Source organism: Xiphophorus maculatus, chromosome 7 (genome assembly GCF_002775205.1).
Source record: "Xiphophorus maculatus strain JP 163 A chromosome 7, X_maculatus-5.0-male, whole genome shotgun sequence".
In the NCBI taxonomy this organism is placed as follows: Eukaryota; Metazoa; Chordata; class Actinopteri; order Cyprinodontiformes; family Poeciliidae; genus Xiphophorus; species Xiphophorus maculatus.
Genome location: NC_036449.1, coordinates 24,734,098 through 24,753,366, shown reverse-complemented (window position 1 = coordinate 24,753,366; position 19,269 = coordinate 24,734,098). Strand labels below are relative to the sequence as shown.

Here is a 19,269-nt window from a genome sequence, read left to right as displayed (position 1 = left end):
TCTGCTGGATGGTGGCCAAACTACAAGACTGATGTTATTAGTTAATCGATTGGAATTATTTTTATCTAATGAAGCATTAAATGACAATTGATCGTACGTCTATGTGTCTCTAATTAAAGGGGTTAACCTTTCCTAAATATGAAAATAGTTTTAAATAATTTATTATCTCAATGTTTATTACAGATGTGCTTCAGATACTAGGAGAAATCATGAAGAAAGAAATTGAAAGTGAAGAAAAAAAATTAGGAGAAGCTCTCAAGAAAACTTTGAAGTTGACATCAGCAGATAAGACTGCCATCAAGGTCAGTGTTATGTATTTGTTGTAGATCAACACAATTATCATCAAAAATATTTTTTTCATTTTGATTTGATCTGTAATTGGGGTAAGAAATAAGGAGAACAATCAAAATAAGAGATCTGTTCATAAAGACAGGATATGAGAAACTGAGAAGCTCAACAACCTGATGAACAGAGGCATTGTTGTGGTTCATGATGACACACAGACCTGCCATCATACACACTCAGCCCTCCAGAAGCCACAGTTACTGTCACAGAGCGGATCCACTTGTCAGCAGTCATATGTCTGTCTCATGTCATAAACAATGTCACTTATTCACAGCTGCAGATTCAATCTGACACAGATGGGCAACACATTCATATCTCTTTCACCCAGCAGCATAACACACACAACTCTACTGTACGAAATGTATGGGCTCTGTTGTACTAAAACGGTGGCTGCTTTTTTTGATTGACTGCACAAACTCTCAGCTCTGAACACCTAACTGTTCAGGAACTGTAAGTCAAAATATAATTATAGGTTTCTATTAATTTGCTTTTCACAATCTTTACTTTTTACTAATTTCTTGTTCTATCCTTCTTACAGTTTCTTACAAGAAAGTAATTTTTTTTAAATGTCATGTTACAACAACAAACTTCATTTTATTAAGATTTTATGTGATAGACAAAATAAGCAAATACTTCTGAAGTGAAAACGGTGCATTCTATTTACAAATTAAAATTTGGACAGTGTGGTACTTGAACTCGCATCCCCGACACAATGATTTGAGAGTCAACTTTTGCTGAAACTTTAGCTGTATTAAACGCTATTGAAGTCAGTCAGCTTTTCACCAACTGTGACCAGTTACCCCGTCCCGGTGGAATAAAATCGCCACAGAATGATGCTGCTACCAACATATTTCAGTGTGGAGATGAGGTATTTAGGGTAAAGCACAACATTTTGCTTTCCTCACTTTTGCTGGTTGATTAAACCCAGTTAAATTTTGGTCTCATTTGAGTGGAAAAACTTCTTCCACATGTGGATTGCCGCAAACTGGAACAGTATTTCTTATGGCGTACACTTTAAATGTGCAGTTGAATTACAATATGGTCTTTCTGACTATTTTCCACTACTTCACAATTGTACACTGCTTTGTGTTGTTCTGTCACATCACATTACATTAACAACAAGGTGGTTGTGAACTTAAACTCTGAAATTAGCTAGATAATAGATTAAAATAATTAAAAAGCACACAAATACCAAAGTAAATCTTTGGAAGATTGTCAGAAAACATTAGGGAATATTAATCTAGACCCTAAATTTAAGTAAGAATTTAAATTGAAATAGCACAAATAAAATAACAGAAAACTATAGTAACAGACTCTCTTCTCACAAAGCAGTATAAATAACCACAATGTCATTTAAGGATTTAAAGTGTGACCAGTGCTTGCTCAAGGAAGTAAAAGGAAAATGTCTCTTGATTACAGTTTTGAAAAAGCAACCACAATAGATAGCCTTATTTCAGCAGTAACAAATAATAATAGTGAAAAAAAAAATCACTGTATCTGCAAAAAAGCAGATGGATTTTCTGTAAATATTTAGGGAAAACGATGGCCACGACGGACTAGGTTATTTAAATGAAAACAGCATCTGCCAGTGCTGGCTGATTGATGGGAAAATACTTGGCTGGTATGCAACACCCTAAAATAATTTCCTGTTTTCCAGAGAACAGGAGAACAAACTCACAATTGGACTCCTGACAGAGTTCATTATTTACTGAGCCACGGCTAAATACGCATCACGAGACATGCCTCCCGGAGAAATGTTGAAGAGAGCAGAGTCTGTCTGAGGAGGCTGTGTAAGCCACCATCAGGCCTTCTGTGCTATGACGTTTTATTTATTACCACTGTGCTGAGAGGGCTAGCACAGCCAAGCCAAACTGCTCAGCAGAATACAACATGGTTTAAAGCTATTAATAGACTGCTTACTGTAAATCATCTCTGAGAGGAGTAAGACATGCACACATAAGGCTCAGCATAAACACATAACCAGATATCACCATTACATGCAATTATTACGGTTTAAAATTCATAAGAAATAGTGATTAGATTCATTTTGATTAATGTATAGAAATAAAAAAACAGGCCAACTCAGGATCTGATACATATAAACCGTTTAAGTCTCAAGCAAGAGAAGTTTAGAGAGGAGATCAGATTTCAGCAGTCAGCAAACAACATGACTGACATTTTGGCTTTTGTACCTGGTGTCTGCCTTACTCTGTCTGCTAACAATTAATGATCAGCAGTCTGGATCTCTCTAATTCCCTCTCCCTCACTCTAAGAACCAACTAATCCCATCCATCTCCTATCTGTTTCCAATCTCCCTGGTGACACACAGAAATACAGGAGTAGAGTTACAAGAGCCGTGTAACCCAGCCATGCGCATTTTGTGTCAGCACCACCTGGATTAGTGTTTAACCACTCCAGAATCTGAAGGCAGCACCAACCAGCTTTGCTTAGATAGCTCTGTCTAATCAAGCCTTTACAAGGGGTGATGTGTGAGAAACAGTCATAAACTTTAATAGATTACAAATATATTTGATTGAAAAATTGCGTTCATTTAGATTTGATTGCTTTTTCGTCACAAACTGAAGTGCTGTTTATGTTGAACATGGTTAAAAATATTGAACTTAAATGAACAGTGTCATGAAACTGAATTGAATTTAATTGAACAAAACTCAACCGAATTTAACAGATGCTTTTGTAAAGTTAGGTGGCTGTGAGTTGAAATGACTTTGGTTCAGTTTACAAAATTAGCTTGAATTGTCTTGTATTGCTACAATATCTGTATAAAATTAAGCAATTAGTAAAAACAATACATTTGTTGATCTAGAGTTCAAATGACCCATTTTGAATTAAATTAAACATCCAACGTTTCCTTGTGTTTTTTTGTAAATATTTAGACACGTCATGTTTTACTGTTCAACATACATACTAAACAATAAAACACACTCAATACTTTTCTTTTGGCCAAAATCATAGCAACTGAGACAAAAGCAAACTGAAAAAAAATGTCTAACCATCCATCCCATATTATATAAATGGTATTTACTGTACATAAACAGTGGTTCTTGTAATTGTTATGCAAAGAACAACAACAACTTGCAAAGTGCAAATCTGAGAGATGGGAAGCTGTTAGTAGAATAGACTGATCAAACCATAAATCTTCTATGTATCATAACAGAAAAAGGCTGCGGATACAGACAGGCCTTTAAAATTTACCCAGACTGTTTATCATTTTCTTACAGCCAACTGTCATTCTCAACCAACTGTCTTCTTGATGAAGAATTAGAGAAGAAAACAATTCAACCACCTGCACAAAACCCAACTGAGCAGCATAGAGCTTTTCTCTGTTAATTCAGTTTTCAGCATTATGGCTCCCTCTCATCTCCCGTCACTCACCTTTGACCTATAGCTGATAAGGATAGTACTTCTAAGCATTTGAGGAATCAGACTGATCGGTTTGTATGAAATATTGTTTCTGCTTCTCTTTTAGAAAATATCAATCCCAAGAGATCCACGCAAAGTCATTAAGCAATTACTGAATCCAAACAAGGCAGCAAGTGACATAAATTGAGCTCAAGAGTTCACAGATGACATCATCTCACATTAGGTGCCATTTAAAGTAGATTTGATTGTGTTCGCTCATCTGCACACACAATCATTTAGATATATGCACATTGAAATGAAATGTCAGGTCCTTGCAGTGGAAAGGAAATGATATACGCAAGGAGGGAGAGCTAGGCATTCTTTAAAATAGAAGATAGCATGTAGTGTGCCTTGAAGAACAATTTTTAAAAACTTTTTAGAGTTACACTAAAATATCCAGTAAATTATAGTGGGAATTTATGTGCTTGACAAACCCCAGGTACCACATATTTGTAGGAAAATTACTTTTTTAACAGATGCACTTATTTTTTACAAGTACAGATCTAAATACAGTAACTTATATTTGCATTCAGTTCCTCTAAATCTATACTTTGAAGAACAATTTTGACCAGCTTAGTCAAAGTTGTCTGTTATTGACTAACTTCATATCTTATTGTGGCAAACCACCGCTACGTTGTTTTATGTGTTAATCAGAAATCCAAGTGTACAAACAAAGGCTACATGTAGAGCTTCTCAAGGCTCCATCCTCAAGTCACTTTTATTCAGCATCTACGTGAACCCCCAAGATCATTGAGTAGTACACAATTTTACAACACCTATGCTCACCTATGAACTTGACCAAAAATTATTGGCTCTGCATGTCCAAAAGTTATTGTTTGAAACTAAAACTTACCAGACTTGAGGAGGCAAAAGAAAACTACCGGTAGGTGTCTGTAAGGATTTTTGGCTAAATTTTAAATTTTATTCAGACCATATTACATATAAACCATATCCCACTATAACCTTATAAATATTGACAGAAAATTTTTTTGTGTCAAAATAAGAAACAGAAACATGCTGTGCTTATTTTAAATAGGTTAGATTATTGTAATGTTGCCTGTACAGGTCTCTGGAGAAAAGAAAAAACAAATCAAGCATGCAGCTGTTGGTTGTCTAACACACTTCTGCCAAAATGCTGAAAGAAACCAGGAAATCGGACCGACTCTGATTATCCAAGGATAGAATTTAAAACTTTAAAGCCTGTAAAGTCCATAAGGTATGACAGATATTAGGGCCGTAATAATAAAAATAAAAAAAATAATTTTCGAGAATAAAGTCGTATGAGAATAAAGTCAACATAATACAATAAAGTTGTATTACGAGAAATCATATTGAGAACAAAGTCGAAATAATGCAAGAATAAGTCATAATGATCTGAGAATAAAGTCAGTACTTTGAGAATTAAGTCATAATACTATAACTTTATTCTCGTAATATAATATTGTTCTCATAATGTAATTTTTTCTTAGTATTACCCTAATACTGTGTCGTACCTCTTACGTACCTTCAAGACATTTTTAAATTCTATTTTTTGACATACAGAGAGCCACTGCAGTGATATACGGATTCATGTGTGACCTGTATTCTGCCCTCCCAGGACCAGAAGAGGAAGTATTTAGTTTCTATCCTCTAAGGCTCTGGAACCAACTCCCTAAAACATGATGTAAGTGGAAACTTCTGGCTCTCTTAAATAAGCAATGAGTCATTATTTTGTAGTTTACCACTCAAGTAAAATATTTTAAAACTTGAATTTTAACACTTCTTATTTGTCAACATTTTACTTTTGTTCTTTTCAAGTATTGCTTGTTTTTACTGCAATTGTCATCTTTTCAGTTCCTTTGATATGATACAAAAAAATTACCCTGTATGTGATTGGTGCTCTACAAGTAAACCTAGACGTTTTCTACTAGTTGCACTAGATTAAATTTAAAGGTATCAGAGAAATGGCTTTACTGCGGGTATACAGTAAACGCACGCCACGCTTTTCAGATTTCTAATAAAATCAAGGAATTACATTTTGCTATGTGCTGTTGATAGATACAAGTCTATCATATAAAATAACAATAAAATACAAGTTCAGGGGTGTGAATACTTTTGTTATGCATCCTATACAAAGAGAACGGGGAGAGTGAGACATGTTTTGTTAGAGTAAATGAGGAGAATCAAACATGTAAGCACAGCTTCCAACACAAAATCAATTGGAATTCTAATTTGTATTCTACACTGAAGATCTGTGATCTGTATGCTGTAAGGAGGAGATGCTGATCTGGCAAAAAAAACTCAGATCATGCCATGAATGATCAAACAACAAAAAAGTACTCACACTTTAACTGTGCTTTTAGACTTGTGCAGCATCCTTCTCCGACTTTTATAAGGCCAAGGAAACCACATGAAAACCCCAAATTCTTCTTTGTTTCAGCTTCCGTCCCTTCCATAAACACTTCCCTCCCGTTGACCCTCATTTTCACACAACACAGCCTTTTTTCCCTCCCAAACCACAGGAGCATGTGGAGATCATCAGGGAGAGGTTTGTATTTGGACCACATATTCACAACAAATGTGCAAACAAAAACCGCTGAACATCGCTTATCCTCATCTGGCTTAGACATCACTGGATTCAGACCACACACACACACACACCCCCACGCACCCGTACACGCCAACACGCAAGCAAGATAAGTGGCGGTAAATGGTGCTAAGCAGTCAAGCAGGGATATAAGACAGGTCACTGCATTATTTATGGCTCTCTGCCGTGTTTGGTATTGCATCCTGATAACACCTATTCAGCAACTTTTCCCCACAAGTGCAAACCTCAACACACACACACACACCTACACACACACACACACACACACACCTACACACACACACACACACACACACACACACACACACACACACACACACAGCTGTCTCAGTGCAGAAATAAGTTGCATATTCTCTGTGGAAGTCATATGAAAATAAACTCATGACGTTCCTTCTTTCAAATGAGCTAGATCCTTGTTTTATTGGCACCAAATGCAAATGCTCTGACCTTGTTTCTGAGCTCACTTCCAGCTTTGTACAATTTGAGTCAAAACAGACGCTTTCAGAGCACAGAAATCGATTCGCTAGCCTGCATGAACTTAGTAATTGTGCCGAAATCCACATTTATTTCCATCAGCCTGACCCCGTAATGAAAGCGTTATCAACAGTGAGTGTTTAATTCATGAAAGTGCAAAAAAATAAAAAGTTTTTTCCCCACCACACCAGCAATCTAGTTAAGAAGAAGGCTGTAAACCTACTGTCCACCAGCTCTGGCCCCGATAATCCAAACAGCACAGTGAGTCATAAATTCTCGTTATTCTGACCTTAAATGGTGCCCAGGAGACTAGTTGAGGTCTACAACTTTTGCTACATGAATAACAAGCCTTAAAACTATTAATAACCATGAAACGTTTTCACAATTTGACATATTACAACCACAAACTTCAAAGTGATTTAATATCATAGGCCAATACAAGTTACTGCATAACCATGAACTGGAAAGTACATGTTAATGGTTTTCAAAACATTTTATAAATAAAAGCTAAAGTGTGCCGTACATTCAGCTTTTATTTGCATTTGATTAGTAGTAAATGGAACACTGATCAACATAGTTGATGTCTATAGATGGCATTTGACAAAATGTAATGTTTATTGATTGTTTTGCAATAGGTGACTGCATGATGGTTTCATGATCTAAAGCACTCTTGTTGCTGAAATGTACTATACAAATAAACTTGAAACTTGAACTCTAACTCCATCTTCTGAAAATGGAAATAGCATAATACAAATCCATAAATACCAAGAAATAGTTGGTCGCTGTTGGGCAGATCAGAGCAAAAATTAACTCTTTGGTCTAGTTGCAAACTGTGATGTGGAAATGCTATACTTTAGCAAGGAAAATGGAAAATGGATGGACGTAAACAACTGGCTATAAAAGCAATGGTTATAGTCCTAATGATTTTAATTCTACCCTGCAACTTTAAGATGCAGATTAGTATCAAAGTAGTGACCCATTAGCAGAATTCAGCCATTGTATTTATGTTTGTTGGAGTTGAGTTGCGTTCAAAAGTTGCAAGACAATTGCTGTTGCAGAAATGCACAACAAACCTTTTAAAGGTTTAGTTGAAAGAAATAAAACTTCCTGATCATGTGCTACTTTGTGTTGATATGCTGCATAAACACTGAATGACATACGCTGAAATACGTAGCTGTAATGTCAGAAAATTTGAAAAAGTTCAATTCTTTTTCAAAATTTTATTTCTTGTAATAAATGTTTGATATAAAATTTGAAGAAAAATAAAAAACAGAGGCTAAAAAGAAGTAAAAGAAGTCAGAGGAGGGTGAATGTCAGAAAGAGAGAGTAATGCAAGAACATCTGTCTCTCATCAACAAAAAGGAGAAAGTCAGCAACTCAAAAAGGCTCACTGGACAAAAAAATAACCTACACACACACATATTGGCACAGACACAAACACACACAAACAGGTGGGGCTGTGTTCTCCAGGTGTTCTGCTTTAACACACAGTGGAAACCTACCAAGTGAGTGTGGATTAAAGACAGAGAATGATGACAGGGAGAAAACTACAAAGGATCTGAGACTAAACACAGCAAGGGGGGAAAGGGAGACAAAATGAGTCGTAAAAAATAAAACTGAGAGTGTAATGGAGAAAAAAAATACTGACAGAGGATGAAGCCTTTCAAGTTATAGGGGTTTCTAATCCAAAATGACACTCTGAGAAGAAAACAGTGTTAAATACAAGTTCTGTGCCAAAACTACTTTGAAAACAAGTGACAGCATTTGTTAGAACAGTCGAACTCACAGATTAGTAATGGGTAATTTGTTCATGTCTGCTTAAATGGTAACAGACTCTTAATGAAGATCTACAAAGCAACTCTACTCACTAACATTTATGTTCGAGCTGCCTGTGTAATATACACTTTACCAAAGACAACAGAGGGATGTATTACTCTAATAGACTTCACGATTAAACAAAAACTCATAGAAAGAAAATGTCCTTAGAAAGGTTGGAGGGAAAAAAGTAGTCTGCATGTGAAAAATTATGAAAAAGTCTGTGATTACAGAAGTTTTTAGATGTCTCCATAACTGTACAATGATTGGTCCTGACCACATAGCAGTCCTGTCATGGCCTCCAGAGACTGGCCATTAAAATGAAATTGTAAATATTGTTTAAATGACTGCAATATAAATGGTATGCCAACCTTGAAGTCACATTTTAGACCAGAGTTGGATCCAAAAATGAGTTTGAACTCCTAATTTATTTTCAAAGAATACTGGTATTTTATAGCAAAGCAACTAAAAAAATAAAACGTGCGGTGTTTCATGACTCACACTATAATTTCTATATTATTCTCAGGTTTTTTACTTTTAATGCTTTATACATGGTGTCCAAGGATCGTAAAAGGTACTAAAAAGAGGTTTCTCTAGAATTTATGTACTAGGTCTTACATCATCATTTAGTTACATCTTAAATGTGTGACTTTATTCATTTAATACTTCTTCAATTGTCTTTTAAGATACACATTGTATCTTTTTCTATTACTGCCATTCTTGCTATGGTATTGGGATGTTTTTCCTTTCCTATATAGGTAAGGAATTCATTGCAGGACATCTTTCTACATGCACCCATTGAAGATTTATATTTATAAAAATGTTTTACATCCCCAAACAAATTTTCCAGTAGAGTTCAATAAGTGTGGATTAAATAGGTCTAATGAGAATGGACTCTTAGCGTAAAATGTTCACATTCATGATGGAAGAGAAGAAAATCAACAGATTAGATTGACAATTTATAATTGACAACAAATAGCCAATCCTACAGGTTTTCCAACTCCCAACGATAACATGGTTCAGTTAGATGTCATATTATTTGAAGATTCAAGTTCTGATTTCCAATCATTAGCATACAGCCTGTTATCGCCTTCCTATTCTTCTTGGATCCCAATTATGGAAAGAATATGCAAACATCAATGGACGGTTTATCTGGTGTACTCCTTTAAGTGATTGGAATCACATTCAAGGCAGTGTGCTTAATGCTCCACATCAGGCTTCTCAGAAGTGTATGAATGAGAGTGTCTAACAAATTGCGTGAATGGATTTCCAACAAGTGTGAGAAAACATAGATTGACAGAGTCAGAGAGAATAGGCAGAAAGAGGAAAACACAAAGAGCGGCTGAAACAGTAAAGAGATTTCCCACCGTGTCGGAGCGAGAAGAACAGGAGGTGAAGGAGCTTTCTTAAGTTGGGGTGAGAGAGAAAACACTGACAGAGGGATGTGTGGAAAAAGAGACAGAGAGCGCTATTAGAGACGAAGTGAAGTGGCGTGAAAGGAGGGGAAAACAACAAGATGATTCAGCGTGAAGAGAGAGAGAAAAGGAAAACAACCTGTGGCCTCACACCACCCTGCTGACTCTCCAGGGACTTGGGTTGTGCACAGACTCGATTATACAAACATTCTTCTTTGTGTGTAAAGGTTTTGAAGAAGCGAGGAAAAGGCAAATATCCCAATTTGAAGGATTTGCGTGATCTCGGCTGCCATCTGAGGATATTTTTTCTTTACAAGTGGACAAACAGAACTCGACGCTCTGCTCTCCCCATTTTCTATAATTACTATAGTGATTACACATGGCCAATAAACAGACGAGAATGCTAACAGTTTACTAATGACATGATAACTGTAATTAGAACATCCTGCTGGACACCCTAATTGTCCTTTCTCTTTTTTTACATGAGAGAAACACAGAGAGAAATGTGCCAAAGGATAATTGGCTTAAATTTTATTCACTCTTTGTGAACTACATTGTTGATGCTACTAAAACACCCCCCTCTAATTCCAGCCCCCCTACCTTATTAGTCAATATTATTTCAGGAGACTGAAAGAGCACTCTTCTCTTATTAAAGCAAGACCTGTGTCCTGTGGATTGGGCCCCATCATGGTTCCCTTTTATCACCAATTTTGCTTGTGCTGTTCATGCATGGACTCTGGTCACGGTTGGGAACCTCAGGGTCTCACCTCATCCGCTTGTATCTTCAGGCCATGACCTTCAACAAGCAGCAGAGTGGTGTGAAGCAGCTGAAGTGAGCAGGAATGATCCTGCCAGGGTCAGTCACTGCATCACATTGAAGAGTTTAAGTATCTTGGTGTCTTGTTCACGGGTGATAGTAGGAGATGGATAAACGATTGATGCCTTCTCTGCAGTAATGTGGGTGGTGAGGAAAGCACTGAGCCACAAAGTGATGCCCTCCATTTAACAGCTTAGACTACATTCTAGCCCTCAACTTGGGTCATAAAAGAGTAAACAGAATTTCAGATATAAGTTACTGAAATTAGCTCCCTTTATAGGGTGGAGGGCTCAGAAATAAAGAAGAGCTTTGTCGATGATGGTTCTTCCAAACACGGTGTCAGTAATCAGTAAAGGTGGTTGGGGCCTTTAATTGGACTGGCTAATGGATACCTTCCTTTGGCGATTTTCTGGACACATCCAACTGGGAAAAGGCCTCTAGGTAGACAGAAAATGCACTGGATTGGCAATATTTTTCTTGTGCATTTTGGAAGTCATTTGGAAGAGAAGTCAGTCAGAGAGACCGGGTCATAAATGAAGCCATTTATGACCCGAATGGGCAGAACAATGTAGACATCACACATCAGTGCACTCTTTAGAAGTAATAATCGATGTCATCGTCTAAGGATCAATTTTGAAATTGTTGCACAACGAAAGCTGACATTCTCACAAGATCAAAACAAAAGAACAGGAAGACAGAAAAAGAAAGCACAACTAATAGTGATGCTTCACCCTTTGTTTACTTCTGGATTTACCACATCTGGCTTCTTCTGGTGAAGAATCATGACATGTTGGATAAAACATACAAGTTGGATCAAAGGTGCAATGACCGTTCAGACTGCAGACATTTTTAAAACTATTGAATATGTATTCAATTTAGTACCACATTTGAACGTGACACACATCAGATTTTTGGGAGTAAGAATATCAAGTTCAAGTTCAGAATGAAAAAGTCAGATATGGTTCACATATGGGCGAAAAAAAGAATTGGATTTTGGTCGCATTTCTCTACTATGTGAATGTGGCCATATATAAAAGCTAAATACTATGGATAGATGGTTTGGGCAAAAAACTGTGACTTTTCTCAATGTTTTAGACTGCTTGAATATGGCTTCAGGAAAATAGGAGAAAAGAAATCTTTGTAAAATCGTCATTTGAGGAAGACAGATGAAAGGCGATAACTGCTAATCCTGAAACCTGGTGGAAAACACCTGCTTCCTGCAGGATAATTAAACCACAATCCAAGGAAAGTCTCCAGCAAAGAGTCACCTGCTCACTCAGTTGTAGCAGAGAATGACCTGAACCCAATTTCCGCTGAAATGTAGAAATCTTTATTTTTTTTCTCAATTCTGCAAAAATATACTTAATGACAAAACTATACATAAAGAAAATACTGCCTGTAAACAGTAAAAATATGATGAGTAGACCTGTAAATAGTAGGCTCCTTTGGATGAAAACGTGAATTAAATCATATGTTTAGGCATAAATCTGAGTCTTCCACCTTCCATACATCATAATCAGAGTGTATTTAATGCCCTACCTTGGCCAGAAACCCTCCTGAGCTCAGCAGAGGAGAGGAATAAATCTGGATTGGTTTACTGCAGGTGGCTCCACTCAACTACTGCTTCACACCCAGCTGCTCTCCTCTTGTTACTCTAACGCCCTATAATACTCCCACTCTCTCTTCCTCTCTCCCTGCCTCTATTTCTTCCCTTTACCTCCCTCTTTTATGTCCTGAAACACTCAAGATTCTTCACGCTACTTATATTTTCTCCTCCCTCCCTCACGCTTTGTTTTTACTGCTCCATTGTTTCAGTGCGCTCTGCTGGGAGCAAAGTTTACAATTCCTCCAGGTAAGTCATTGTAAATAGATTGTATTTTATGCCTTCCTACCCTCTGCACCCGTGAATCAACACGTCTGACAATGCAGCTGTAATGAAAAACATCTCAAGAGAAAATTGCGAGATATCCAGGGAAATATGCAATGCATACAGAAACGCCTTCTAATTTCACCTGCTAATTGTCTATGTCGAACATATTTTCATTTACTGTGTTAAATGCCCTCTTTAAATCAAAAGTTATTAAAATTATTTATCCAAATTCAATTCAAACAGCTGGAATGTTTTCAATATTTTCAGCTAAACTCTGAAGGGATAAAGTGACGTGCAAAAGCATTCATGTCCTTGAACTATTCCACATGTTATACATTACATCAATGTTTTTACTGGACTTTTGAGTGAAAATGAGCTTAAAGTGGAGAATATTTGTAAAAATGCAAAAAATTAGTCAAGGTCTTCAATGTGATTTATAAATAAAACTTGAATAAACGGGAGCAAATTAGCTAGTTTTATTGTCATACCTCTAAATAAAATTCAATGCAACCTGTTGCTTTTGTCATTTAGTTAAAAAAAATTAATATTTTTGGGAATACAGCATCATGAAAACTGATAGACATACAAAACAGGTCAGAGATAATGTGGAGCTGAATTTTAAAGCAGGTTTAGATTATAAAACAATACCTAAGGCTATGAACATAACTCACAGAACTATACACTCATCTAAACTGACATTGTACAAGTACTCTTTGACACATAGTGGTGGCAGCATTATATAGTAGGTGCACAGAAGTTGGTTAGAATTTACTGAAAGTTGAACAGAGCTAAATCAGGTTAAAGCAATCTTGTCAGGGTGCAAAACATCTGAAACTATTCATGCATTCAAAAGGCCCACTGCTGTTTATGCACACTAATTGAGCTTGTTTTTATTTCCAAAGATAATTTTGAAATCTCAGTCTTTAGATGTGCAAAACTGGTATCCAAAAAAAGACGGTTTTGCATAGTTTTATAAACCATCCTTTTCATTCCACTTCACAATTATACGCTGCTTGTCATGAATCATTCCAGTTGGGGAACTTTAGGGGAATAACAAAATGAAGCAAGTTTACTAGCACATGTGCACAACACAAAGAAGAGATCAAAACCAGTGAGAAACACAAGAGGAACAGGAAGCATTGCAACAGAACAGAGAACTGGCAAAGAACTGACTGAAAAAAAGGGATTTTTAAATGCTGGGGAGGCCATTAGTGGGCCATGGTCAGGTATGTTACACTGAATTCACAGAAGCTGTGAGAGGACATGAGTTAAAAAGACAACAACATTGGCTAATTATAATAATAATCAGAACAAAACACAAAAATAACCCCAAACCAGAAGAACCAAAGCAAAGAACAAAGACAAATCCAAACCCAAATCGAGCAATAACACCAGTTTGGCACTGACAGACTTAAAAATCCCACTACATTTCACTTCAGTTGGCGTCTAACATGGCAAATTACATAAAGTTTGTCTTTGGAAAAGCACTGTATGTTTGTGGCAGGGCGCTAAAATGGGCAAAAGCTCATTAGGCGAACAAGTGAAATGGATAATTTGTTTTATTGATGGCTTACAGAGCCCTCTGCTCAGCCTGATGTAATAATTAATTATAACAAACTGAACCCACAAGTAGGTTTAAACCTTGAGGTCATATTAAACACTGATCATACAGGTTTTCCTTAAGCCCAAGCGGCAGTAAATAATTGCTTTGGGTATTTTACAGCTGCAATACAAGAAGAAAATTCCTCAAAACAGATGAAACATCCGATTTGCTATATAAGAGCTCATGTATGTATGTGGAGTTGCTTGCTCCCCGTCCACTTTAGACTTATAAAATGGCCCTAAGTTGGGTGGGAGCAATCATATCAATTATATTAATAACATAATTCAAGCCTGAGTTCTACCTGTGGGCAATTTGCTGGAGCACTTCTAACACTGTGTATGGCGGTGATCCTGTTTCATCATCCAGCGTATTTCAGTGGAGACACTATAGAGGCAGACAGCTGGTCTTGAGTGGCCAATTATGTCCGTTTATCTCCCTTCCAGGCGCAGCTGCGATCAAACGGAATGAAGAAACAGGATCAAACAGCGAAGCTAAAAATCTCTCTTCCGTTAGGATCGCATCTTTACTGCTGCTTCCCGTATCTGTTTCCGTCTCTTACTTCCTCTTTTCTGTACTTCCATCTCCTCCTGCCTCTTGCTTTATATATATATATATATATATATATATATATATATATATATATATATATATATATATATATATATATATATATATATATATATATATATATATATAAACGTCTCTCTGTGCCTTCCTCGCTCATCTCTCGGGAAACAGCAAAGGAAAGGCAACTTTACAAGTTTAGTGCTGAGGAAGCTTCATCCTGCAGAAGATCTGGATGCTCAACTGAGAGCCACGGGGGGAGAGCTGGAGGGAAGCTTCAGGGAAAAGTTTCATCTATTGTCAGCAGATATTCTGTTTCCAGATGCAGTCAGTGTGTGCCAGAAATCGGCCATTGTTACTTTTATGATCGGCATCTGAGGAGAAATCAGTTTTTTCCCCACCCTATTCATTAAATGTATCCAAAACAAGCACAAGCTCAGCCTAAAACACGCCAGTCAAAAGCATGCTGAGTAATAAGTGTCACAAACTACCAAGAAAGTCCTTCTTTTCCCCCGTAGTTGGATTCAAAACCCTATTGTGTAGTATTTGTAATCTTTTTGTGTTACAGTACTTAGAAAACAAAATCTGAATCGCGCCAAATCGGGGGTTGGCATATGAGACAAAACCTAAAATCAGAACCGGTCAGTGAAAGCAGGATTTGTGCATCTCTAATTCTCTAATTGAGTCAGAAAGTCTCTAAACAACAGAAAAACAGAAAATATATATTTTTTTCTTGTCGGTTACTAATAAGTTGTAAGAATGTTTTATATCTAAGCATGGAGAGAAAATAACAAATTCATATCAAAACAGATAAGTTTTAATACCTTAAACATATTAAAGGATTCTGTAAATTCTGACTAACTTAAAAAAAAACAACATTTGACAGACAGGGTACCAAAGTTTTCAGATGCTTAAAAGTTCCTCTGACAGAGCTTTAAAGATACTGAAAGGTTCTTCTCTACAATAATCGACTTGTTTCTCCATAGTTACGTACATGAACCCGAAAGCGTTATTATAAGGAATCCCTTTTGAAAGACTCAAATTTTTCACCAAATAGATACAAATCTACTCATACGTAATCTCAAATGAAGCAGTATTCTTTTTTTTTAATTCCCCGCTGAATTGATTTTTGTTCATTACTTGAAAGCGCATAAAAAGTTCACACCTGTAGAAACAGAGAGACTAATACAAGTGGCTACAGATCTGGTATCATGTGGACAGCAAAGCTGCTCGGAGCTGGAAATCTGGTGCGTAAAATTCATTGTGCGTAAAACGATGTACACGTGAAGAGGCACGGTAAATGCACGCACATACTATAAGTGTCTGATAAGCAGAGGTTGAATTGTGCCTCTCAGAAACGACTGTGCATAAAAAAAGTGAAATTCAGGAGTCGAACTAGCTCTGAAGACCAGACAAGCAGCGACGGAGCTCAGCTGACCCCCGCCAGCAGGAGACAGTAAAACCAGCCAGCTTCACCAGCACCTCTCTGCAGACCTGGCTGTGAAAATTAATATAGTGGCTCCAGATTTGAAAAATAAGTTTTGAAAGTTGCGTTCAGTTTTCAGACTCTTGGGATAACTTTCGAGGAATAAGGTCGCGTCCGCACAAATGAGGAGGTAAAACTCTGATCAGGATGTAGACGCTGACAGCGTCACTCGCTCCTAAGACTATATTATGCTGGATTTGGTTTTTATTATTGTTGACATGGGAGAACCCGACTAAAAAGAGGGCTTTAAGTTAAACATTAGATGGAAGAAGATGTCATTCAAGATCAGCGCACAATCCATTCCTGGACGCGCCGGGAGCAGTAGCGGACGGAAACAAACCAGCCTCCCACTAAACCTGCATCATGGCTTACAGGTTATTCAGATAACTGATCACAGATGATTGTTGTTGAGATTTTACTTATATGTCTCCATGATGTAGCGGTGCAAACTGTTTGCACTGGAAAAGAAAGGAAAGAAAATGAAATAGACGACTTTCCTCTTAATTGTACTCAATACTAAATAGACAATTCTGTTACAAAAACCATATTTTAAATGAGGTGGAGGCTGTTGTGTTGTAAGAAATGAATTTCAATCACAACTGACTTTCAATTCATACCATTTTCTGATGCCTCACAGATCGCAATGGAGTTTGTTGTTTTGTTTTGTGTCTTTTAACTCATGACTCCCTTTCAAAAGAGCGGTTAGATCATCATGTGAACCCGAGGGAGACACATGGATTTACGCGGGAGACAAAGGTGTCAAACTTACCTCCGTCGTCAGCTTTTACAGCTGAAGGCAAAAGAAGCGGCAGAATACATCCACACAACCATAAACATGAATCCATCTTTTCCCTCAAGGTATCGAGAAACCAGAAGAAAAATGAAAAACACTCTCCTTTTTTTTGGTTTATTTGGTTAGTATTAAAAATAAAGTGTTCCGGTAATAAACTTTCCCGTCCTTTTCCCACAGTTCCTTCAGGGGCAACAATCACAATCCAAACGCCGGGTTGCAGCTCTCCAAGAAATATGGTTTTGGCTTTTTTACACAGTTCATGTGAGTTATTGTCACTGCTTCTTTTCGTCAGGAAACCGCAGTTAATGCAGCACAAAAGCATAAAGTCTGTAGGATTTGAACTGCAAACACGGTTTTATCCCAGCGAAATCCATGTTGGTGCGCACAGTCCGGGTAAGGGTGTCCCACAGAGTGTCAAAACGTGTGTTGGAGCAGGTCTTGGATAGAAGAGACACTCAAATTAAAATGAAAAAGAAACAAAAATCTAACTTGGTCATCAAGTAAAACCAAAAGGGGTGCAAGAAAATAAGAACCAAAATTTAAAACAAAAAATGGTCTTCAAACATATCTTTCAGCCTTCGTTTACAACTCTACTGAAAAAGGGTAGATTCTCATTTTTAATGTTCCTTTTTTATGTTCAGCCCCAACAGCAGTTATTTCTCAGGCCAATGAAAAATGTATTTCTCATAAAGCGCAGATCCAGTTGCCGTGCGTAAAACTGCTCCGGAGAAAATAAACGTGGTTCGTCTCCACTTCTCCTCCTCCTTGAAAGCTGTGCGTCTCTCCGCTGCAGCCCTCTGCTCTCCAGTCCACTCCCTCCGCTCCTCCTCTTTACGCGCAGTAGCAGCAGCAGCAGCCCGTGTGCCTCAGTGTGTCTGTCTGTCTGTCTCCCGGCAGGCAGGCTCCGGCAGCGCGCTCCTTCCCCACCGGTCTCCTCCGGGTTTGTGGCAGCGAACGGGACTGCTCACTCAGTTCACCCTGTTTCGGCGCGCGTGCACGCCGTGCGCTCGTGAGCGTGTATCAGATTACAGTGGGCACCTCGGTCCGCCTCCATGTGGCCCCTCACTGATTAAAGAGCAGCTTCATCTCCCTCTTGTCTCTTTTGCGCCTGATCACCTCTCAACATCCTACACGTCGTTATACCTTCATCCGACTTCCCCCCCCCCCCTATTTTTTATTTTTTTAATTTCTCTTTACTTTTCCTTCTGTTTTGATCTGGAGTCTATATTAAGAAACTGTGCATTTTCATTCTGTATGCTGCATTTCAAACGTACTCATACCCCTTGAACTATATTACGTTTTTGTTACTTAATAGCCACAAACTTTATTGTATCTAATTCAGATTCCAACAAGAAGTTGGGCTATAATGTAAAAAAAATGATTCCAAAACATTTTTATGGGTTGTGTATTGGCAATCAGTCCACATGGGTCAATGCTTTGTAGAAACAAGTGGGAATGTCTTTGCTACATACAGAGACCCACATTTTGCCCTTTCTTCTTTGCAATTAGCTCAAACTCACTTTGTTCATATAGAGAGTGCAGGAACACCAGCTTTCAAGTTTTGTCAGACATCTGGACTGGTGTAGGTTTTGATTAGGCCATTTAGATATGTAAATATGCTTTGATCCGAATCATTCCATTGAAGCGTTAGCCTCAGCCTCAGCCTCAGCCTCAGCCTCAAATAGTTTTTCTTCCGAAATTACAATTTATTTAACACCAATCATCTTTGCATCAGCTTTGACCAGCTTTCCTGTACCTTCTTTTAAAAAAAAAGCATCCGCCCAGCACAATGCTGCTTAGTTGTTATTTTGGAGATTAGTAGACTGAACAGTGCCCCAAAAGAAGCTTGGGATATTGTTAAAAATCCTAAGTGTGCTTAAAGCTATATTTTGTTTAGATGTCTCAAAGTAAAGGGGTGGAATTGTGAAATAATTACATTTTTATTTAAGAAGATCACTCCTAATAATCTGTTGCCTCAACTTAAGTGTCTCATTTTGTAGTTTATACATTTTTGAGGAGGTAAGGGAGATTTCAGGCCTGGTAACCAACACTGAACTCCAGCCAAATATCTTCACTTTCC

General features: G+C 37.5%; 1 protein-coding gene across 2 annotated transcripts in view; it reads right to left on the bottom strand.

Moving 5' to 3' along the window:
• Positions 1-18,138, bottom strand: part of LOC102235215 (neuropilin-2-like) — a 119,134-nt gene extending 100,996 nt beyond the window's left edge. For both annotated transcript variants that reach the window (XM_023336769.1, XM_023336768.1), the window contains exon 1: positions 17,166-18,138. In XM_023336769.1, the coding sequence (XP_023192537.1) occupies positions 17,166-17,511 (346 nt within the window). In that variant the 5' untranslated portion in view covers positions 17,512-18,138. The remainder of the gene's footprint in view (positions 1-17,165) is intronic.
• Between the last annotated feature and the right edge of the window lie 1,131 nt (positions 18,139-19,269).